At 37.9% G+C, this 22,763-nt stretch overlaps 10 protein-coding genes across 10 annotated transcripts; 4 read left to right on the top strand and 6 right to left on the bottom strand. All coding sequences in view use genetic code 12, as the record gives it.

The window, feature by feature from the left end:
• Positions 1 to 529: 529 nt before the first annotated feature.
• On the bottom strand, positions 530 to 1,162 carry SPAPADRAFT_51635 (uncharacterized protein; the record flags this gene model as incomplete). The annotated part of the gene is made up of 1 exon (XM_007376360.1): positions 530 to 1,162. One exon carries the CDS (start codon positions 1,160 to 1,162, stop codon positions 530 to 532), a length of 633 nt encoding a protein of 210 aa, XP_007376422.1.
• A 4,252-nt stretch (positions 1,163 to 5,414) lies between these two features.
• Positions 5,415 to 8,714, top strand: SPAPADRAFT_62254 (succinate-semialdehyde dehydrogenase (NAD(P)(+)); the record flags this gene model as incomplete). The annotated part of the gene is made up of 1 exon (XM_007376358.1): positions 5,415 to 8,714. The coding sequence occupies one exon, from the start codon at positions 5,429 to 5,431 to the stop codon at positions 6,908 to 6,910; it is 1,482 nt and encodes a 493-aa protein (XP_007376420.1).
• On the bottom strand, positions 7,025 to 8,521 carry ALT1 (alanine transaminase; the record flags this gene model as incomplete). Its single annotated transcript, XM_007376359.1, has 1 exon — positions 7,025 to 8,521. The coding sequence occupies one exon, from the start codon at positions 8,519 to 8,521 to the stop codon at positions 7,025 to 7,027; it is 1,497 nt and encodes a 498-aa protein (XP_007376421.1).
• A 1,473-nt stretch (positions 8,715 to 10,187) lies between the features above and the next one.
• Positions 10,188 to 10,611, bottom strand: SPAPADRAFT_62253 (uncharacterized protein; the record flags this gene model as incomplete). The annotated part of the gene is made up of 1 exon (XM_007376357.1): positions 10,188 to 10,611. A coding segment is annotated over one exon (184 nt), but the record flags the coding sequence as incomplete, so codon positions are not given.
• A 1,017-nt stretch (positions 10,612 to 11,628) lies between these two features.
• On the bottom strand, positions 11,629 to 13,938 carry URK1 (uridine kinase; the record flags this gene model as incomplete). The annotated part of the gene is made up of 2 exons (XM_007376356.1): positions 11,629 to 13,868; positions 13,890 to 13,938. The coding sequence occupies 2 exons, from the start codon at positions 13,936 to 13,938 to the stop codon at positions 12,451 to 12,453; spliced, it is 1,467 nt and encodes a 488-aa protein (XP_007376418.1).
• Positions 13,939 to 14,036: 98 nt separating this feature from the next.
• On the top strand, positions 14,037 to 16,439 carry SPAPADRAFT_139926 (DEAH-box RNA-dependent ATPase; the record flags this gene model as incomplete). Its single annotated transcript, XM_007376355.1, has 1 exon — positions 14,037 to 16,439. One exon carries the CDS (start codon positions 14,037 to 14,039, stop codon positions 16,437 to 16,439), a length of 2,403 nt encoding a protein of 800 aa, XP_007376417.1.
• A 630-nt stretch (positions 16,440 to 17,069) lies between these two features.
• Positions 17,070 to 18,236, top strand: WSC1 (Wsc1p; the record flags this gene model as incomplete). The annotated part of the gene is made up of 1 exon (XM_007376354.1): positions 17,070 to 18,236. One exon carries the CDS (start codon positions 17,183 to 17,185, stop codon positions 18,128 to 18,130), a length of 948 nt encoding a protein of 315 aa, XP_007376416.1.
• A 368-nt stretch (positions 18,237 to 18,604) lies between these two features.
• On the top strand, positions 18,605 to 20,838 carry SPAPADRAFT_155091 (uncharacterized protein; the record flags this gene model as incomplete). Its single annotated transcript, XM_007376353.1, has 2 exons — positions 18,605 to 18,688; positions 18,752 to 20,838. 2 exons carry the CDS (start codon positions 18,674 to 18,676, stop codon positions 19,832 to 19,834), a joined length of 1,098 nt encoding a protein of 365 aa, XP_007376415.1.
• Positions 18,628 to 20,838, bottom strand: CTP1 (Ctp1p; the record flags this gene model as incomplete). Its single annotated transcript, XM_007376352.1, has 3 exons — positions 18,628 to 18,688; positions 18,752 to 20,747; positions 20,801 to 20,838. 2 exons carry the CDS (start codon positions 20,816 to 20,818, stop codon positions 19,881 to 19,883), a joined length of 885 nt encoding a protein of 294 aa, XP_007376414.1.
• A 190-nt stretch (positions 20,839 to 21,028) lies between these two features.
• On the bottom strand, positions 21,029 to 22,429 carry SNF5 (Snf5p; the record flags this gene model as incomplete). Its single annotated transcript, XM_007376351.1, has 1 exon — positions 21,029 to 22,429. One exon carries the CDS (start codon positions 22,427 to 22,429, stop codon positions 21,029 to 21,031), a length of 1,401 nt encoding a protein of 466 aa, XP_007376413.1.
• Between the last annotated feature and the right edge of the window lie 334 nt (positions 22,430 to 22,763).

Below are 22,763 nucleotides of genomic sequence, written 5' to 3'. Positions count from 1 at the left end.
TAAAATATTCCAACTCATGCAATCGACTACTTTGACGATTATCATACTCTTCAGTTGATATTGCTATATCGTAAAATAATATTGTGGTCGTTTAACTCGTGCTTTGGCGAAAGAAAATTAAAGTTGATCTTGCTCGTATATACACACCATGTCTCTCTCTCTCTCTCGTACGTCAGAAATAAGCTTTTTTTTTGTTTCTTGTTTCATTAAAAATGGATATACATTTACATACTATAAACGTATACTTAGCATAACCATAATAGTTGCTCATAATTTGCTTCTTTAGTGAAGCAGGATGTAAGTTTAGCATATATCTTCTCATTGAAGGTATCTAAAAAAAATAAATTTCTACCCATGACGGTCAGCCGCGGGTCACCAGTTTTTCTTCTATATTGCTGTTCTATATTTTTTTTTAAGCCTGAGCTAACAACCGCACAAGATGCTAAACGACCAAAATAACACGCCTTTGTGAAACTTTAAAATAAGTACCTGTACTCTTTTCTTGGGGCATGGTTGCGAGGACACCCAGTTACAGAAACCTAACCAGTTTTTTCTTATCGGAAACATATACTGTATGTCCCTCCTCTGGGTTGTAGCTCCACATATCATCATTAATATTTGAAGTAGCATTAAGGCTAGTACCTCCACTAGCACTAAGATTAGTATTGACCTTTTTCAAATTCATGTCAATAGTCAAATCATGCAGAAAGAGAAAGTTATCTGTGCCATCAAACATATGGCTATTAGTTGTGATGTAGTTTGCGTTAGTAGGCAGTCCTTCAACTGCTGAATATGATATAGATGACGAATTGGATGCAGATGAAGATCGTGATTGTGCAGGTGATAATGCAGTAATGAATTCTGTGTGAATGGTAGGAACGACGGGCAGACTGCTGTGTCTCACTCTACCTGCAAGAGCCATTGATGAAGGTATTGATTGTTGCACTTGTGCTCTGTTTATTGTAGTTGGCTTTTTGTGTTTTTTTGACTTGTGCTTTGGTACTTGGTCAGTAGAAGACAGTACTGCCTTTGAATTTATTCGTGGTCGTTGTGAAGAAGTTGAGGTTCGCAGTGGCGAAGGTTCTTGCGGTATTGACGGTGTGGAATTTGAATGTGCAAGCTTGTTCCTTATGTAGGTTACCCCAATCAACTTGTTAAACATGATTAATAATTGGTAAGAAAGAAATCCAAACCGACTTGAAACTGTATGATCTCTTTTTTTGAAGTGACAAGTGTATTGTTTTATATAGACTTAGAAATAATGAGATTTATTTTCTTTAAGAAAATCATCTGCAGGAGAACGTTTCAATCCCTTTGTAAACAAAATATTTTTTCATTATTAATAATATCAAACAAAGAAAAATTATTGATGTTATTTCCGCCCCGCGGATATAAGCCCCTAAATGGTTTTTACTTCACCCGATTACACAAACCCAAGCAAAGCCCTTTTGAATCTCGCAAAAGACAAGTCATTGTTAGTAATCTTGGCAATAACATTTGATGACAGTGTTAAAAAGAAGATTATTTGAGTTGTGCTACAGCCTTAACATGGCAAATCGTCTAGGCGGATATGTGACTAATACTGAAAGCATTTCATATTTTTTGATTTTTTTATTTTCGTTGTATTTTAAATGCCTTGCTGACAATTACCCCTTGTCCTAAAACAGTTCACAGCCTTTCCTTGTGGCTGGGTCATACATCTGCATCGGTCTATTGTTTGACGAAACAAATGTAAATTATTGACGAAAATTTTTTACTGTGGTTGGATTTCGGATTTTACAAGATAACACAAATTCAAAATTAGATAGCAGCGGAATATTCTTTCAACCCGACGGCTATACCGCACCTGTCAAGCTCCGTACAGTATGTTGTCTAAACGACCAAGAAAAGAAACAAAAAAATTTTTTTTTTTTTTTTTTTTGCGGGAAAACTTTAAGAAAAGAAATCAGTCAGCATTAGTAAGGACACCGTTCAACCCGATAAGTAAGCAACTTCTTTTTTACACCTTGTTGTGCTTAGCACAAATTGACGTCATGTAATAAGCCGGCAACAAAATTTAGATGTCATTTCTTCTTTCATTTTTTGATTGCTAAAAGTTCCTCTAAAACTGATCTATCTAAACCTTGCAGGAATATACATGCACAGATCTTTTATGAAGTGAATTTATCAATTGGAAATCTTTTAGGTTCTGTGGTTTATTGTAATTCTGTTTGTATTCAACAATGCAATCAGTCCACTGGCATATTTTCAAAAAAATATATGTTTTCATCGATCATGTTTGTTCGGCTGAAATGACTGGCTTCCGGGTATTCTTGCAGTTTATCACGCTAGTTTCTAGAACTGACTCAATTACCCCGCCAAAATTAAGGGCTTTGATAATCGAACCATACCTATAAAAAAAATAACTTTATCAGAGCCCTTATAATTTCGAAATTGTGGTTCGAATGAGGTAGTGTTTGAAGTTAACAAAAAATATAATTAAGATTGGAGAGAAAACATTAAATTTAAAAAAATCTACCCCACAGTAATGTTCACCTAACCCTACAGACACAAATAAATAGGATACAATTAGATAGAATTGGCCGGATCTCCGATAGAATGTACATAATGTTTAAATCCGAATAGCTTTGAAGTTTAGATCCCATTCATATTTATGTGTCGGGGCTAGTCTTTCTTGTTCAAGCTTAAAACCGTTGAGCACAATTTCTAACCGGACAATATCGGAGTAGTTTAATCTTCATGCGATTGTATTTCGGACAATGAATTAAAGCTCCGGGAGAAAACTACTAAATGAGTTTCAAGTATAATTATATAATAATAAATTTAATCATCTAAATTTATGTAATTATATGTCAGCGTTTTTCATTTTCTTCTGGAGTTAACGTCTCGGGTTTTATTCGGGTTTAGTGAATTTTTTTTTGTGGCCAGTTATTTTTTATTTTTTTGCAGCCGAGCATAAACCCGATACTGGTTTGCCATCTCAACAATGGAAAACAAGATTTCAATAACCAAACACTGATTCATTTCCACTTTTGGTGACTTTTTTCTCGTATTTTAGGTAGTTTTTTTTTAAACTTGCAGTTGGGCTACTTTTCTTCGAAAATCAGGATCAGTCTAAAAGTTTACGATTATAGTTGACAGCCCGACCGTCAACATGCATGCAAGCTCAATTTGTAATCAGAAAAATGTTTTGCCTAGCAACTAAACTCCGCAAGTTCTGTCCTTCCTTAACAATTGAACCAACGAATTTCCCCTATGTTTTAGGTAACAGTAATTTTTTTTTGTTGATACAGATTTCCAATTGATTTGGAGGGGTTCTTCACTATCGAAACTATCTCATCCAGCATGATAATCTAAGCTGTTAAGGATAACCGGAATAAGTATGCTGCATACTTAAGCACGGTAGATAATGCTCCACAATGTCCGTCAGAATAGGTAATATTGGACAGTTGAAAAGGTAACTATTTGAAAAGTGTGACAAAGATAATGATGTGGTTGATCTAAGATATTCTTAGCTACTATGCTAGGGGGGTTTTCATTTGGTTGTACATTTTAATGTATAATGGATTAAATATAAGCTATCCAAAGCTTACTTGACAAAAGAGGAATAAAATAGGTCTATTTATAGATAAATCTTTTATACGCACCGTCTAATGATGAAATCGAATCATTTCGTTGTGTGTGTAACTGTATTATCTTGTGCAAATTTAACACCATAGCAGTCGTCTATGTAACTATATTATCTTGTGCAAATTTACCATCACAAACCACCACTTTAGTTTATATCATCTATGTCAATTATGAGTATGGCTTTCTATCTGTTTAATTTCTATAAGTTTATTATGGGATCTGTTTTAGATTTTGAATAGTAGAAAGGTCGTAGTTAGTAATAAGGTCTCCAGTAATGAAAGATAGACAGAGTTGTACCATACATAAACATATAATGTTCAGAATGAAGGTTTTTAAATCCTAGTCCAGAGAGGGACAATGGTGATTTCTTTCGTACGATGCTTGCTTTAATCCACAAATGCTTTTGTTAAGACATATCCCAGTAAATCATCACTTGTATACCATTTTATTGTTGTAGATATATATTTCTTCGAGGAGACTGACAAACAGCAAATATATTCTGGGTGATTGTTCTTTTATACGACTAGGAAACTCAACTTTGTCGCCGATTTTGACTGTCTAGCTAAGACATGTTTATTAATTCTAATTGAGTTATATTATGAATAGAAAATCTAAATACCAAGATGTTTACAATTAAAAAAAAAGTATCAAGTGTACAAGAATGTTAAAGCCATTAAGATTAAAAAAAAACCTAAATCTAAAGAATCATTCTTGAAACAATGCTTGAACCAGGATTTCCTTTGTTGAAAGAATATATAACTCGATCTAATGGTACAGGAAACCAACTGTATTATTCCAAAAGAGTTTGACAAGGTTTCTATGTGAAAACACTATTTTTCGCTGTTGTAAGTTAGAATTTTATCAAAAACAACAAACTTGGGTTCATCCAAGGCGGTAAGGGACGTATCTTTAGACAATGATGACAATACCTTCATAATTTTCATCCTGAGAAGTTCTAGCTTGAATATTTCTGTTACAATATAAAGACATATTCTCCCAAAAAAAAAGGTACAAAGCAGACATTCTTTTTCTGTTAACATTTCTTCAGGTGTGTTGTTACAACCTACCCAACGGATAGATATTTATGGGCACGGTCCTGTTAAAAATAACGTATACACATGTTACCATGTTGGTTGTGAGAAACAAAAAAACTACAAATAGCTCCCAGGTATCAGAGGTTATATTAAGACTTGTCTCAATCCAGGCAGTACAATGAAAGCAGAATTTTCAAAGCCAAAAGTAGATTGGTACTGGACTAGTCTTGATGGAAATAAAAGGATTACATGTATATACAAATGTTGCAAACAACAGATCAGTAGTCGTACTGATGTTTGAAAACATTTCCAATTTTATTTATGCACTGATCCTGAAAGACGCATGTTTCCAAGTACAACTTCGGATCAATATTGGCAACGTCTGTATCACAATAAATTATTTGCATGTACATGTGGAGCTTATGGGACTCGGTGTAGTCGTCTATGGGGCTTTGAAAGACTTGTCACGCATAATTCAAGTGGAGAACTTTCATCTAAAGGAAATTCTCAATCGTCAGCATGCTTCTCAATATATTTGTCCATTTATCAGTGAAGCCGTTTCGAGTCAAATTGGTAGTTTGGTGGCACGATGCGCTGCGCATTGTAAAAGAAAGAATTTTAGCGCACTTTCCTAATTGGGAAATACGCGCGGGATTTCACTGGGATCGGTGGGGCATTGAATATTTCCCGGTCTATATATATTCAACAAAGATTGCCAGTTATTTGCCTTGTTTTTTGTATTATTTCCACAAAGCTCCCCCAAAATGGCTCCTAAATTAAAGAATCCAGAATTACTTTGCATCAAACCATTCATCAATGGGAAATGGTACGACTCCAAATCTAGCAAAACCTTTGATGTATTTGATCCAGCCACCGAAGAGCTTATAATCACCCTTCCTGACCAGACCCCCGAGGAAATTGATGAAGCAATTCAATTGACCCATGATGCCTTTGTACAATACAAGCATACCTCTCCCTATGAACGAGCCAAATGGTTGCGTAACATGCATCAACTTATGCTTGAAAACTTGGATGATTTGGCAACTTTAATTACTTGGGAAAATGGTAAAGCCCTTTGTGATGCTATCGGTGAAGTCAAATATGCTGCTAGTTATTTCGAATGGTTTGCTGAAGAAGCTAAGAGAATGTATGGTCATACTATCCAACCCCTGAATCCAAGCAATAAAGTGATGACTTTAAAGCAACCAGTTGGGGCTGTTGGTTTACTTTGTCCATTTAATTTCCCACTGGCCATGGGTGCAAGAAAGGCTGCTCCTGCATTAGCCGCTGGGTGTACCTGTGTCTTGAAACCAGATGCCCAGACGCCATTGAGTTCTCTTGCATTGGCATATTTGGCCAAGAAGGCTGGATTTCCTGATGGTGTGTTCAATGTTGTATTGGTTAGTGTGGAAAACACACCAATGGTTGGATCAAAATTCTGTGAACTGAAGTTGATTAAGAAGATTAGTTTCACTGGATCTACACCAGTAGGTAAGTTACTCATGAAACAAAGTTCCTCGACTTTAAAGAAGCTTTCTATGGAATTAGGTGGTAATGCTCCAATCATTGTCTTTGACGATGCCAAATTGGATATTGCAGTTGAACAATCGATTGCATCCAAGTTTAGATCTCTTGGACAAACATGTGTCTGTGCTAATAGAATCTACGTGCAAGAAAAAGTATATGATGAATTCTGTGAGAAGTTTGCTGCAAAAGTTCGTCAATTCAAGATCGGTAATGGTTTTGAACCCGGGGTAACTCATGCATGTGTCATTAATCAAAAGTCTATTGAAAAAGTTGAAACTCATTTGCAAGATGCTTTGGATAAAGGTGCTAAGTTGATTGTCCCCGGTGGTAGATTACCTGAATTGGGTAAGAACTTCTATGCTCCTACTGTTATCAAGGATGTTACTCAAGATATGAGAGTTGTTCAAGAAGAAACTTTCGGTCCATTGGGAGCAATTATCAAGTTCAGCACTAAGGAAGAAGTATTGCATTGGTGTAATGATACTCCATTTGGTCTTGCATCATATGTCTTCTCTGAAAATTTGAATAACGTTTGGTACATGTCTGAATACTTGGAAACTGGTATGGTTTCTGTAAATACTGGATTGTTTACTGATGCCGCATTACCATTTGGTGGGGTTAAAGAATCTGGTTTTGGTAGAGAAGGTTCACTTTATGGTGTTGACGATTATACCGTGATTAAATCAATTACTTTGGGTAATGTATATCACTATGTATAGAATATTACATATAAATAGAATACAACTTGAGTTAGATCTAATTGCAGTTGCTTACACGCTGGTTGGATTGTAAAACAAATCTATCATTGGGCACACACACACACACGCACACACTTAATCCTTATACTTTTCAATAAATTGCTTGTGGAACTTGGTCCATCTATCAATCCATTCTTGGCCAGGAGGTAAGAAAGTGGTTCTTAAATGGTAAGTACCTGGTTTTTGACCAAACCCATTACCAGGAATACAACAAATACCAGTGTTTTCCAAAAGTTCAACACAGTAAATATCATCAATGCCCAAGTCTGAATTCTTAGCTCTAGAATACAATTTATGGTATTTTTCTTCATCAAAAGTCAACAGAGGGAACAAGTACATGGCACCCATTGGCTTATTACACTCAATGTTTTCCATTTCCAAGAATGCATGATATAATAAATCAGCTCTTTTTTCCAAATCATTGTGAATGGCCTTGGTCTCAGCTTTGTATAATTCATAAGATTCATCACCAGCTTTAGGTGGGTTGATCATCAATTCCATCAATGCTTGACCCGAAACAACGGAACAAAGGTTGATGGATGCCAATTTGAAGACAATATCTCTAACTTCGGTATTGAACCCGACTAATTCCATGTATCCCCCTCTTTGACCACATTCACCAGAAACACCCTTGGAAGTCGAGTGTAAAGATGCTAATTGCACGTGCTGATAAGTTTCTGGTTCCATTTCCAATAATTCGCAAAGAACACGCTTGAATGAAATGAATTTACCCTTGAAAATGTTTTCTTGGTAAACTTCATCGGCAATCAATACCAAACCATATTCGGCAGCAATATCAATGATTTCAATCATATCTTGAGGAGACAAGATGGAACCAGTAGGGTTACCTGGGTTAATAACGACTAATGCCTTAATGTTAATTCCTTCATCTTGGTTCTTCTTGATCAATTCTCTAATTTCTTCTGGGTTGGTTGACCAATGGTTTGATTCATCCAAGTAATAACCGATTGGCTTGGCATTGTTAAGAGCAATTGTAGCGGTATATAATGGATATTGCGGAATAGGAATAAGGAAACCTGAATTTGGATCAGCAGACAAGATTTGGATTAAATATGACACAGCGGTGGAGGCACCTGAGGTTAAGAACAAATTGTGGGGATTGGAAGGATATCCGTCTCTGCGTTCAATGAAATCAGCAATTGACTTTCTGAAATAAGCGGCACCTTGTGAATGACTGTATGCCCCCAAGGAACCAATACTCTCAAGAATGGTCTTGGCACGTTCTACCACATCCTTAGGGTAATCAACATTGGTTTCCAAAATGCCTGGATATTGTAAAATGGATAACACTTGACGGTACCAAGTTAATGGACGTTGATCTAACTGTTGTGGGTTACCAATGTTGGCATTGATAATCTTATTGAACGGCAATCCATGAGATTGTGGTTGAGATTTGATCAAATCTTGAAGACCATCTGCAATGATAGGGATCTTACCTCTAACTGCGTACTTAGCAGTAACGGTATTTGGGTTTATATCATGAATAGTTAATGGATCGGCTGGTTTGAATGTCGACAATGCACGTGAGATCTGGGTTGAGCTAGGAGACATCTTGCAACCAACAAATGATCTCAAGATCTTGCTAGTGATGGGTGATACTCGTGATGAATGGATCAACATTGTGGACAACTTGTACAGAGTTTTTTTATATGATGCAATGTCCTGTAAAAAGGGTTAAACCAAAAGATTGTTTGATATCCAACCACCAAAGGTTTAAAGTCAAAATGAAAAGGAAAAGTGGAGTAAAAAATCCAAAAGGAAAAAGTGAGTTGATTTTTGTTTCGTGTGAGAAGAAATTTGGTGGGGATTTAAATAAAAAAAAATTGTTTTTCTTGTTCGTAGCCGTGGGGAGGGAACAAACGGTCGGAGTGAGATGAGACAAAGTCCGTATTGCCTTACGTGAGGCACATTGACTCAAACGCAGAAGGCCATACAAAATTAGATCTTAATAATAATAATAATAAAAATGAACCAACAGTAAGCCACAAGAAGAGGAAGATCTGCTCCCGGAGATTCATCTCCGACACATGTATTACTGGTGAATCTTTTTCGGCAATTGACGGAGTTTGGTTCAACTTTTTACGATTTGTGATGCAAAAACGGATCCACATCTCCGAGATGCCTTACCGGTTTTGCTATCTGTCTGCACTGTCCATCAGACGAAGAGAGGGGACAATTCTAAACAGAAACTTTCAATTTTTTTTTCAACTTAACGATTTACTAATCTACTCTTATCTTAATTGATTATTTTACGCAAAAATTAATTAAACTTTCGCACAAAAAAATAAGAGGGGAAAGATATCAGATGAAATCGAAGATGGGGGGAGCCTCAAGATGCAATTGGTTTTAAGCACTGGTGTTTTTGATCATGCGAATCAAGATTCATTACATTAATTAATGATCCAGTGAACGTCCCCCCCCCCCCCTGGACGTTGATTCAAGACATGTCTGAGCGCTTAAACTATTAATTTCTCTCCCGATATAACCATCTCGAGATTTAATTTTAACTTTAATCTAGATTTTGTTGATATGCCTATTTCATCTTATTATAGCATATTTTCTTACCTGTTCTAGGCCAATGCCCGTATGTACCGTATTAGTCAAGGTACTCTCCTATACAGTCAACAAATATATCTTATCTTTATGGTATAGTAGAAATACCAATCAGTTATAACTGGCTACCGCTTCTGTGTCTGGTTGTTAGGCTTGGGCTGTTTCAATTGTTAAGAGATATATTTCACAAAGCATATGCAGGATCTTGGTACATGAAATTTCGTGATATTTCTTCTGCTTACGGCGCTACCATTTGAGTGGAAATTATGGGACGTAGTTGAGATGGTTTCTCTTCAGAAGTCCAATATTCTGTATCTAAGCTAGATATTGGTCTAATACAACTTCCATATGTTCCGGTTTTTGTCAAGAAAAACTAGATTGAAAGTAGGAAATTTTCTTGCAATGCATTGATCATGAGATTTCTGATACAGAAACAATTTCCAACTACTACAAAATAAGACAGTGTTTTACTGGGAAGGTCGTGGAATATTTTATCATATCCACTATCTAACCTGTTTTTCTTGGTATAATAAAAAACGTCATTCTTCTAACGTCAAACCGTTGGTATCTACATAGCCACCTTTATTATAAAAACGCAATACTTGCGCAAAACTAAATACGTCATGACTGAAAAATTGACGATTTTCCGGAAAATTTCTCTTGAAAATTAATCAAGTTCATCTGCCTGTAAAAAAAACGTTCCCTCGATTTTTTAATCTTGCTTGGTTGCTGTGAAACACAGGGTGTTGATTCACTACTTGACGACATGCCAAACCATGCAATAACATGTGAGAAAATCATAGTCGATTTGGGCCTTTCACATGTGATGAGCTGTGTACATTTCGAAGTTGAAACGGTCATCTGACTATGGGTATTTTCATTTTTTTTTTTTTTCGCAGTTAGTTTTTGTATAAATTAGTGGTCATCCTGATAAATCTTTACCTATTCCAATTACTTAAACTGGGTATAAATTTATGCAGACTTACAAGATTTGATTTAAAGTTTTTATTGTACATAGATGTAGAGCATGTGTAGATGAATCGATATCTTATTAAAATAGAAGAAAGTTTAATTTGTGCCTACTTGTTATGGAACCATTTAAAGAATCTATAAATGGATTTTAGGTATGCATGATTACTTTTTTTTTTTAAAGCTTAGATTATCATAGTTTTTTTGCAACTATATCCTTGGAAAATTAGCGAGTGGCTAATTCCGGAGTTGCTTCCGAAGCGTACGTGACTGCCATAACAGGTGAAAGAGAAACTGCGGAACTGGTTGCGGGAACTATTATTTTCTTACAATTTTGATAATTTGTTCAAGTTACTATTGCTGACAGCAAAGGTAGGCAGCAAGAATTGTACCACCTGGCCAAGAATTTATACGAGTTCTTTGTTATATATTTAAATCTTCGTGTCGATCTTGGCTGTGAACAAACAATTTCCAAATCTAAATTTTCTGTGGTTTACATCATCGTTATTATTTTAATTCGCACGGTATGCTTTGCCAGATGTGTCCGGCAAGCAAAAAAAAAAAGAAATAGCAAAAAAATAATATTTTTTTTTGGTCCAGATTGTGATGTATTGTGAGGCATTGTTTATTTGCTTCTGTTATAAGTTATCTTGTGGAGATGTGGGCATTTTATATTTTTTCAAATATGTGGCATGTTTAATTTCAGTTATAACATCACTCGTACGTTTTAATTAGACGACGGGTAGAACAAACGTCCGTTTATCATCATCTACACGTTACTACATACCTCCCCCCTCCTCTGCCATTGCTAGGTACTTTCCCCACTATCCGGGTGGGATACACGCGGGTCGATATTATTGAAAAAAAAAGTATCCGCGCGATGCAATGTGTGACGTTAGAGCGTCATTCCATTATTGCTTGCGAACCCAAATAAATAATAAAAAGAAATAGAATCTAATTAATTATTGTTATGCATCTAGAACTGGCATCTAATGTTTATGTTAGCTGCATAATGAGCCATGTTTAGTCTAAGTTTACTCCTTTTCCAGTATGCCCTAAATAAAAAAATATAAAAATTAAATAAAAATAAAAACCTTGATTGCCCAGGGGGATGTGGGTTAATATATAAATCACAGTTTTTTCTCTTCTAATATTTTTACTTCTTGATTTGGTTTCGGTTACTTTACTTCATAATAATACCTTGCATTTTACTACAAAGTTGACTTCGATAATATAATACCTACCATTTATTTTGGTTCATAATGTCACGCAAATGTTCATTGGCCATAGAGTCGCCCATGGAAACCAATGGGTCAAACTACCCCTTGAATGCATTCCTCGTTTATAATAACCCCGTGGCAGTATCACCATGCTCGTCGACTTCGTCATGTAGCTCTTCTCCAAATGCTTCCGCCATGGTGATTGCCGATAACAGTTCTCCCCCTCCTCCCCATCGTCATAATCATAGTCATCATTTACAGCATCGTCTACACCATGGAATGAGTCGTCGTCATAGCAGTCTTGGAAATGGCCCCGTAAAATCACATTCGCTTCCTAATTTGAATCTGGAAGATAACTATACCCACCACTTGGGCAATCGCCGAATTTCCATTTGTGATTTGAATAATTTTAATGATGAAGTATACAACGTCTGTTCCAATCATTATAGCAACCTCAGTACTTCTGATTTAACCAAACCAGATGATAACTCCAGGATTCCGGGTGGTGACAATAATATGATTCAAATTGACAAGCTGTTGCATTCGTTTAAGTTCAGGAATCATAAACGGCGAAACTCCATCGCTTTGAGGTTTGAAGCACCTAAAGTATTATAGAGATTTTTATTTAGTTTGATTCGGGGGCTTATTTTTAAATTTGGGTAACGTGTATGTGTGTGTGTTTGTGTGTTTTTATTAGTTTTAGGTACATACATAATAATGGCATTCTTTTTTTGTATCTCAACCAGATCCGTAGTATAATGTGTCTATAAACCTGTTACGGAAATGCCAGTGACTATCTAAGAACCCTTCTTTATTATACCACATGTTGCTTGGTTCCATACTGGATAATTTTCCAATAACGATATTGATCTTGGGAAATACGTTGACTATTCGTCTAATACCAATTTCAGTAGCGAGATAGCATACCAAAATGATATCGTCTTCTTCAACTTTATGATCGAGCAATACTTGAATGGCCATAATTGCACCCGCCCCACTTATAATCTGGGAATCAAATAACAAGATCTTCGATTCGTACTCATTTATATTTGCAGGAAGTGATTCAAAATGTAATTGAGGTTCACCTGTGGTTGAATCACTTTGAATCAAGAGCTTGCCAAGCTTGATATCAGCAAAACATTTCTTGATTGACTTCATAAATGTGTCACCACTCTGCATTACTGTTATGGCAATATAGTCTTGATTCATCCGAAGTCCATTGTACGACATGTTGTTCCCGGTAGGTATAATTTCATCTGTGTATTCATTAAAGAATTGTTGTGCTACTTCAATAAGTAACACTGACATTCTATCCATGTAGAAGATAAAGTCACTTCTAGAAGTATTTTCGCTAAACAAGATCGAATTAATCCCTCTCACTTGATTAGTATCGGCCAAAATCTTGATATTGTATTTGTCTACTTCAAACTTCATATCCACACCCAATTGCTTCAAATGCAACAAATGGTTGCGTGATTTCAACGCAAGCTGTTTCTTAATATGGTTAATCATCAACTCTATCGCGATAGAATTGTCCAATCCTCGCGGGATGATCAAATCAGCGTTTTTCATCGTGGGATTGACAAACTTGACCGCATTAGGTTTAACAAATTTCTCCCACTGCTTAATCGCTCCTGGTAAATCTCGACCTCGATACAATATGTCTCGTGTTAGACGTCGCGCAAGGCATATATCCAAGTCTGTGTCCACGTAAATCTTCAAATCCATCATGTCCAACAATCGTTGGTCATACAACGCATACAATCCTTCGATGATGATCACATTGGCGCCGTAGATTATGTTAGTTTTCGAGGTACGATTATGCAAATTGAAGGAATACACTGGGATGGTTGCCCTTCCTCCATGCTTCAATTTGTCGATTGTAGCAACTAACAAATCCAAATCGAGGGAATTCGGATGGTCAAAGTCGAAATTGTTCGAGAATGCCAATACCCGTTCTTCCGGCAGGAGCGGGTTATAGAAATTATCAAACGAGATAAGGATAGTCCATGGCTGGTTTATCATATGAATGATTTGTTGCGAGATTGATGTCTTCCCCAGACCTGAGTTTCCAGCAATCCCGATAATGTAGGGTGTTGTCCAGGGTGGTATATACTTCAGGATAGCTTTATCGTCAATGTTACGATCGTGGTCAGCTATGAATGACGTAGTATTACCACCTTCAGGGGTTACTCTGCTTATACGGCCTCCATTACGTGGGGACATATTTGTGTGGATGTAGATTTAGTGAATGAAAGATAAGACAATTATTTTTTTTTGTTGTAACTGCAATTGTTATAGTGATGCCGTTATTTGTGAACATAATGAACATTCAATCAGGAAAAGGTGTGCGAAGAAGCCGACGCGAATTGTTCGGAGAGGATGGTCACAGTGATCACGAGGAAAACAACGTTTCTGTGATTTCTGAGCAACACGAGGTTACCCCACGTGAAGAAGTACCACAACCAAAACAAGATGAGCATCAACCGAGCCAACAACAACAACAACAACAACATCCAAGAAAGAAATCAAAGTATAATCAGCATAAATCTAGGGATCAATACGAGTACGCACTTCCTGAAGAACAATCAAAGAAATCATTACTCCGTCAAAACAAACAAACACAAAACACATCATGGGAAGTTGAACAATTCAATAGAGCCAGTCAACTTCCACTTGCCAACGAAGACAAAGTAACCGAGAATGCCAACGATTACGAATTTGTGTTTGATGAATCTCAGTTTGTCACTTATGATGAAGCAGATATACTACCTGGTGATGAAGACGACCAGGTAGCAAGTCCATCTTCTGCAAGCGATGAAATGGCTGAATTAAGAAAGAATCTTCCAGTATATGCCTATCGTCAAGATTTCCTCAACACACTTGAAACCAATCAAGTTCTTATTGTTGTTGGTGAGACTGGGTCAGGTAAAACTACTCAACTTCCTCAATACCTTTATGAAGCTGGTTACTCCAAGAACAATCTTGCTATAGCGTGTACGCAACCAAGACGAGTAGCGGCAACATCTATTGCCACCAGAGTAGCATATGAAATGAATGTGAAACTAGGCCAAGAAGTAGGGTATACTATTAGATTCGACGATAAATCATCCAAGGATACCGTGATCAAATACGTCACTGATGGTATGTTGCTTCGTGAATTCCTCACCGACCCACAATTGTCCCACTACAGTGCAATCATGATTGATGAAGCCCATGAACGTACTATTTCCACGGAAATTCTCCTTGGTTTACTCAAAGATATAACCGTGACTCGACCACAATTGAAGATTATAATTGCTAGTGCCACTATTAACGCCGAGAAGTTCTCGCTGTTTTTCAATAATGCTCCCATTTTGAATATCCCCGGAAGGAGATTCCCCGTGAAAATTCATTATACTAAACTGCCTGAGGCAAACTATATTCAGGCAGCATTAACTACGATTTTCCAGATTCATACCACACAAGAACTGGGTGACATACTTGTGTTTCTTACCGGTCAGGAGGAAATCGAAACTATGGAAGAAGCACTCAATGATTCGATTGATAAACTTGGAGATCAGATTGAACCCATGATGGTATGTAGCATTTATGCCAACATGGCCTCAGAAGTTCAATCCAAAATATTTGATCCACCACCTCAAGGCACCAGGAAGGTCGTACTCGCGACAAACATCGCCGAAACATCCATCACCATCGATGGAATCAAGTATGTTATCGATCCAGGGTATGTGAAACAAAACAAGTATAACCCAGGAACAGGTATGGAGAGTTTAGTAATTGTGCCATGTTCGCGCGCCAGTGCCGATCAAAGAGCAGGGAGAGCCGGGAGAATTGGGCCAGGCAAGTGTTTTAGATTGTTTACGAAATGGTGTTTTTATAATGAATTGGAAGCCAATCCGGTTCCGGAAATCTTGCGGACTAATTTGACGTCGGTGATTCTCTTGTTATTGTCACTCGGCATTAACGATTTATTGAAGTTTGAATTCATGGATCCTCCTTCCAAACAATCAATTATCAAAGCATTGGAGTTGTTGTATGCTTTAGGTGCATTGAATTCCCAGGGGAAGTTGACCAAGACTGGTCAAAAAATGACCGAGTTCCCACTTGATCCCATCTTAACTAAATGTATTTTAATGTCGTCGAAATTCGGAGTCACGATCCAGACATGCGCTATAATCGCCATGATCAGTGAATCGACAAACCTATTCTATAGACCCAAAGGGAAAGCAGAATTGGCCGATGCTAGAAAAGCCCAGTTTCATCATGATCTAGGTGATCATTTCACGCTACTTAATATCTGGCGGGCATGGAAAGATTATGGCTATTCCAAAGAGTGGTGTCGTGATTGTTTTATAAACTACAAGACATTACAACGAGCCAAGAATGTGTATGCACAATTAATCAGACTTTGTAGCAAAATAGGTGGAGCAGAAATGTTACAGGAGAACAAAGAGGACGAAGATCGAATGATTCAAAAGGCACTTATCAGTGGGTTCTTTATGAATGTATGTCGATTAAGCCGTATGGGTGATGGCTATGAAAGATTAAAAGGATCAACTGGTGGATGTTTCATTCATCCTAGCCTGGCATTGTACAAGACCAAACCAAAGTTGGTAATTTACTATGAATTGGTGTTGACTAGTAAAGAGTATATGAGATGTTGTAGTGTCGTTGATGACAAGTTGGTTAAAGAAATGGCGGGACATTACTATGTAAACAAATAGATTTATAGACTGCAAAAAAAGTATATGGATGCAACTAATCACAAGATTTTATAGTAGAAGAGTCAACTTAGTCATATTTAGACCGTACAGATTATGTGTCCCAAGTGTTGACACACAAGGCTTAATCCATAAGCGGATTTTTACCAAAGAGAAAAAATCGCCCCGAATGTTTTGTGAAAGAATCTAAGATTGATCCTAGTTGTCAGATCCAAGACAGAAGATAGCCCCCTCGTTTATTCTTGTGTTTATGTCAATGTAATACAGTGCCCTCCCCAAATCGGTAAAAAAAAAGTCTAGACACTTTAAGTTTAGCCGAAAGGAGTTGACTATATTTTGACTAAGCCTAAATACACGATGAATTTATGTAAACATAGGCAGGCGCCCACAAAAAATATTCGCGTCAGAAAATTTTTATTGCCAAAAATAAATTAAGATTTATTTTAGGTTCATTCGCACGACATGTTTCACATCCATACTGCAACGTGTGTGGAAATTAATTCTTTTTTTTTTTGCCTTTTCTTGGCAATCTTTTTTTCTTTCTTTTTCAAAGTGGTGGTCAAGTTAAGTCTGTCTCCTTACCACAATATAATTAGAAACCAGACACTTTTTTTTTGAGCTGGGTCTTTCTTTATCGACTTATTCCACAGTATTACTATCCAACTACATTCTCTTATACACATACTCCCACCTAGCCTTTCGTTAATACCATCTACACATACAACTTATACCTAATACGAAACGTCATGAAATACCTATATAAAACGCTCATACTATTCCTTGCCGTGATATCACTAGTGAAGTCAGACGATGCACCATCACTGCTTATTGGTTGTTTTGGAAGTGCCAGTGGGCAAAACAAAGGAAGTTATGAATATCAAACGTCGTCCTATTGTTCAAAGCAGTGTTCAAATTCCCAGTATATTGCCGTTAAGGGACAGCAGTGTATCTGTTTGGACAGTTTGCCCTCTAACAAGGTTAGTAATAGTCAATGTTCTACCCCTTGTCCTGGGTATGGGACGCAAAATTGTGGTGGAAATAACGCATATTCCGTATTCCAAGGACCTAAGTATAATGCTGATGATTCACCCAATTCTGAATCAAGCGACGCGCCAAGTTCAAGTACCAGTGACACCAGCAGCAGTGTCACTTCTCCACCTACGCTGAGTAGCACCGGTCACTCGTATCTGACCACAACCTCACTGGGATCAGTCATTGTCAAGACAATCACTAAGGATTCCCCCACTCCTACCGAAACCGAAGACGCAGAAACTAGTACTGCCACGGATGGCAACAAGGACAATAAGAAGAAAGAATCAAAGACTAATGTCGGCGCAATTGCTGGTGGTGTAGTCGGAGGTGTACTTGGGGCAGGGTTAATTGGAGCCCTCATAGTTTTATGGCTTAAGAAGAGAAATGACGATGATGATTATGACGAAGAAGAATTTTTTGAACAAAAACCAATGTCAAGACATCATGGATCTACCAGAGGCACCAGAAGAAACAAGAATCCTTTGGACATGCCCATGTCTAATCCGTTTGTTGACCCTCATGAAAGAACGAACGAATCAGCATTTGTTGATCCACGGGTTAATCCAATTATGATGGGACGTAGACGTTTAAGTGAGGGCTCATTGGTTGACGCGGCTGATTATTCGCGGAAGGTATTGCAAGTTGCTAATCCAGATCTGTAAGTGGGTTTAAAGTTGGGTGTTTAAAATACGGGTTATTCTTTTTTTTTCTTTATAGCGGTTTACATTGTTTGTAGTGTTTTTTAAATGTCATATTTATTTACGTTCTAATGATTTGTGGTAATTACTACTGAACATGGGATCCACCGAGTTGGACAATAGTAGTTAGCTTGCGCTGGTTAAGAATTAAAGTTACACATAACCATGTGTTGCCAGGCGGGGGCTCATTTTGACACTGTGGTGGCGAGATATCACTCCACCCGACAATAATCAATAACGTTCTACTAGCTAATGCATAAGCCAGCCCCCTCTCCTAAGTACTTCGATACATACTAGTGAAAGTAAATCTCCTACACCAGATATATTCCTGTTGTAAGCTACTTCTTATTTTCCTTATCTGGAAACTGACAGTCCGACTTTCGCACCCTTAAATTTGTAGGCACAGTTAAGAAAAAAAGATGACAAAAGAAAAACCACATATTTCTAAACGATTCGATTCTATTTCTAAACAACTCCACGTAATACAACAATAATAAACACATATCGATGAGTTATGAAAGGGTATGTCTGAAAATCTCCTACCAATGATTTATTGAAACATTCATTACTAACAATCTTCTTTAGATACCCTCTGAAGCAAACAACGAGATATTATTTGAGTCGTTTGAACAGGGTCAACAGGAAGACGACACTAGACTAACCCTGTCCAGTTCAGAAAGCACCCCTAGTCTACAAGAAACTACACACACCAGTTCCCAACGAGAACCACAACTACATGAATCGTCATCAAGCTTAACCGCAGACTTGGAGGCTGGGTTTACAACCGATACCACCCACGCCACTACTGTCCGTACGAGAATAATACGCTTCTTCAACGCTATTGTCCCCATAAGGCAAACTTACGAACGTATAAACAATGGATTAACTACAGGACGCATGCAACTGAACCAACCAGGGAGATTTATTGGCCAAGGGACTGACGGAGTATTCCGGAATCTTGCAGCAAAACCAGATACTGAAGCTAGCTTACAATTGAAAGAAACAAATCCACCCTCATACGAAGAAGCTGCAGCTGATTCTGCACCAGAATACTGGGAATCACTGGTGATTTCGCCCATGTATGAAGATGAAGTGTTTGTTGAAGGTTTGCCTGTGGGTAACATAGCTAATTTTGTCTGGAACGCCTTGGTTACTATTGCCTTCCAGTTTGTCGGGTTTGTATTGTGTTATTTATTACATACCAGTCATGCTGCAAAGCATGGACTGAGGGCAGGTTTGGGAATAACGTTGATCATGTATGGTTGGTCCATTGTGCCTACTAATTTCGGTCATCCTGATAAAGTGCCGCTGAGATTCATACCGCAAGATCCGAACTCATTTGATATTGACAAGTCCTCCAGAATCGGTGGGAAGATTGACAACTATACACCCACAGGGGTATTTGTTCAGAATGATGAGGTTGTTCAGGATTCTGGTAATGCTCCATATGTAGCGTATGGACTTGTTGCCTTTGGATTATTTATAATCATCAAGAGTTTGATTGATTATTACCGAGTTAAAAAGACAGAAAGAGCTATATTGTCCCCACGAGTAGAAGCCGCTGCTGCTGCGGCAGCGGCAGCAACAGCCACCACTACCACTACTACTACTGCTGCTGCTACCACAACCACCAATGAAAGCACATCACCAGAACCCCAACAAGTATAGAACATATAAATAGAACTATTAATGTATTATTTTCTATATTCGTTATTTATCCCATCAATACTAACATCTTTTCATAAATAGTAAATACAATACCTCCACTCAATACCAATCTTCCTAATCTTGGAGTAGCACCTTTCCAGAAAGTTAACAATCCTTCTTGTTTGAAAATCTTGACAAAACAATCAATCGTGCTCTTGTATAACTTATCAGCACCCAATGCTTGCATTCTCGTCTTGACTGTGTCTATAGGCATGGTAGTGTAAACAGTGATGATACCAGCAAAGGACCCAACTGCGAAAGTGGCGCCTGAATTCAAAGGATCAGTAGGCTTTTGACCCTGGGCTTGCTGAATCATGGTTTTAATAGCATTATAACTACCCAATCTGACGGCTTGGTTAGAAGCTTGTCTTAAACTTACAGGGACAACACCGGCATAAATTCCTTTGAATCCCATATCTTTGACTAGTTTAACAGTTCCTGATACCAACCCATTTTGATATTTAGGTTTAGCTGTTTGTTTATCATCAATCAATGCCGTCTTAATGGCTTCAAATGGAGTCACGGCAATGACACTCTCCAATAACCCGGCACCTAACCCGGCAATCACACCTCTCGGTCCACTCAATTTTCCATTCTTATCCGCAAGCAAGGCCTTGATGGAATCAAACCCAAGGAATCGTACTGACGCCTTGACAGTGTTACCCACCACGAAAGCGGGACAGCCTACGTATAATGCCAGAACACCTTGAGTTTTGGCAATTGTGTAGATAAGAACAAGTGGATTACGTGAAGTGATGGCGGATTTCAGCACGAGTTGAAGTCTAGTTTTAGCGAATTCAAATGGATATGTGATGACACCTTCGACTGCACCGGCTGTACCTCCGGCAATAAACGATTTGAATGGATCTACTTTCTAAGATCATGTTAGTATTTGCATTATATATATATATTATGCAATTGACATACTTTATCGGATTTACTCATGGTTAGATATGGCTATGGATATAGATCTGGTGAAAGTTTTCAGATTTTTCAGTCTTTTTTTTTATTGTCCGTTATCGCTCCACAGTTGACTCATTTGCGCAATGCCGCAAAATTTAAGTTTGGTGATGCAAAACCGTACGATACTTACACACATACTCTCTCTCTCTCTCTCTCTTTGCTAATTTGTTTATTCTACAATATAATACAAAGCTATCTTAATCTAATAGTCACGAGCAACTTCCCTTGCACAGGATCGTGTTCATACTCTACCATGTCTTCGTTCACTTCAATTTCAGGTGTAGGTGGTTTATAATCGGGGTTCCTAATTTGAGTTCGATTGATGTATATCTCATTGTGTTCAAACACGTCCGGAACACCTAGATCAACTGCACCTGGTAAAATAGCCGATGGCGCAGGAGTTCTGAACGTCTTGGGCAAATCAGTTAAATCAGGCAATGGCGGACCACCACGTCCTGCATGGGCTGCAATACGACGTGAGGTTGTACCACGCGGTTGTTGTGCTTGCATCAGTAAAATGTCTTCGTTGTAATTATGACGCCTTTTTCTTCTACTGTCACGCTCAATCTCCTTATCGAGTCTTTCAACTTCAAGTTGAGTGAGTTTGATTACTGATGGGGAGAAGTCTGCCACATTGGCAGGATTTCTCAAAATCGAAAAGAAATCATCGACAACGGTATAATCGGGAGACACAAGCCTCAATGATGGCAACAAATGATTTCTGATTTCATCTTCATGAACTGGACCACCATCATAATTGTATCCCACCAAGTTTAACGCCTTGTGGTAAAATTGCATTTGTTCACGAATAGTGTGTGCTATTGAAGTTGTGAATTCTCCAGGAAGACAAAGTTCATCACACATCATCATGGCAAATTCTTCAGGGTCTCCTTCGTGGTAGTTCAAGATATCCCACTCAAATTGGTCAATTAATTGAGTGTTGTTTATAGTTACTTCAACTTTAATAGGAACTCTGATTTCTCCCATTGTTCGCACGGGTTTTTTCAGATAATCACTGATTTGTTCTTTTATCGCCAGACAAATTATATCAAAGTATCCTTTGGGTATGAATTTGTAATCTTCAATCAATTGTTTGGTAAATGTTTCCACGGTCATATTTTCTTCATTTAAATCCCATACAAACGTATCTCTCAACTTAAATCTGTCTCGTTCTTGATCAAAGTCTAATCGTATAGGAACATAATGCTTAGGCTTCTTATTGTTCTTCATAACACGCTCATTGATAGTTCTGTCAGTTAAATCTCTTTCAGGAAGAATTAATTTGGTGGAGCTGTTAGTTATTCCATTACCATAGCCCTGATAACCTTCACCCCAAATACTATTATTGAATTGATTCTTATTGCTCATATTAATTGAGTTCATTCGCAATTGTTTCACATGATTGTATGCTTGTATATCACGACTCATTCCCTCTAATGTCTGTTTATTATTATTCATTTGTTGTGACAACTTCATCATAAACTCGGAATCCTTACGAACCATGGTCTCATATACTTCAACATCCAACGGAACCTCTTTATCTTCCGCCTTGAGTTTATCCGACCATTCATGGAAACTGGTGAGTGCCTTCATGGATACCTTGCTGGCAATCTCGGGAGGAATGCCACCGGTGGTTGGGACTACCGGTGTTGGGATCATACCACCCGGGGTGCTCAACCCTGGTGTAACGCCAGGTGCAACTGCAACACCAGGAGGTATGACATTAGGCAGCATGCTTGGCATACCAGGAGTAGGAAGTCCATCAGCAGAAGGTGGAGGGATGGCATTGACAGGAATAGGTCCATTTCCAGGCAAACCTCCAGGAATGGCGCCTGGCACTCCACCAGCACCAACAGGAGGCATGCCACCAACACCCCCTACTCCGCCAATAGGAACATTCCCCATCATTGGTTGAGCTCCAGGAGGC

The sequence above is a fragment of the Spathaspora passalidarum genome (genome assembly GCF_000223485.1).
Source record: "Spathaspora passalidarum NRRL Y-27907 unplaced genomic scaffold SPAPAscaffold_5, whole genome shotgun sequence".
Lineage (NCBI taxonomy): Eukaryota > Fungi > Ascomycota > Pichiomycetes > Serinales > Debaryomycetaceae > Spathaspora > Spathaspora passalidarum.
The sequence above is the reverse complement of the archived record's forward strand: the minus strand, read 5'-3'. Positions and strand labels throughout refer to the sequence as shown.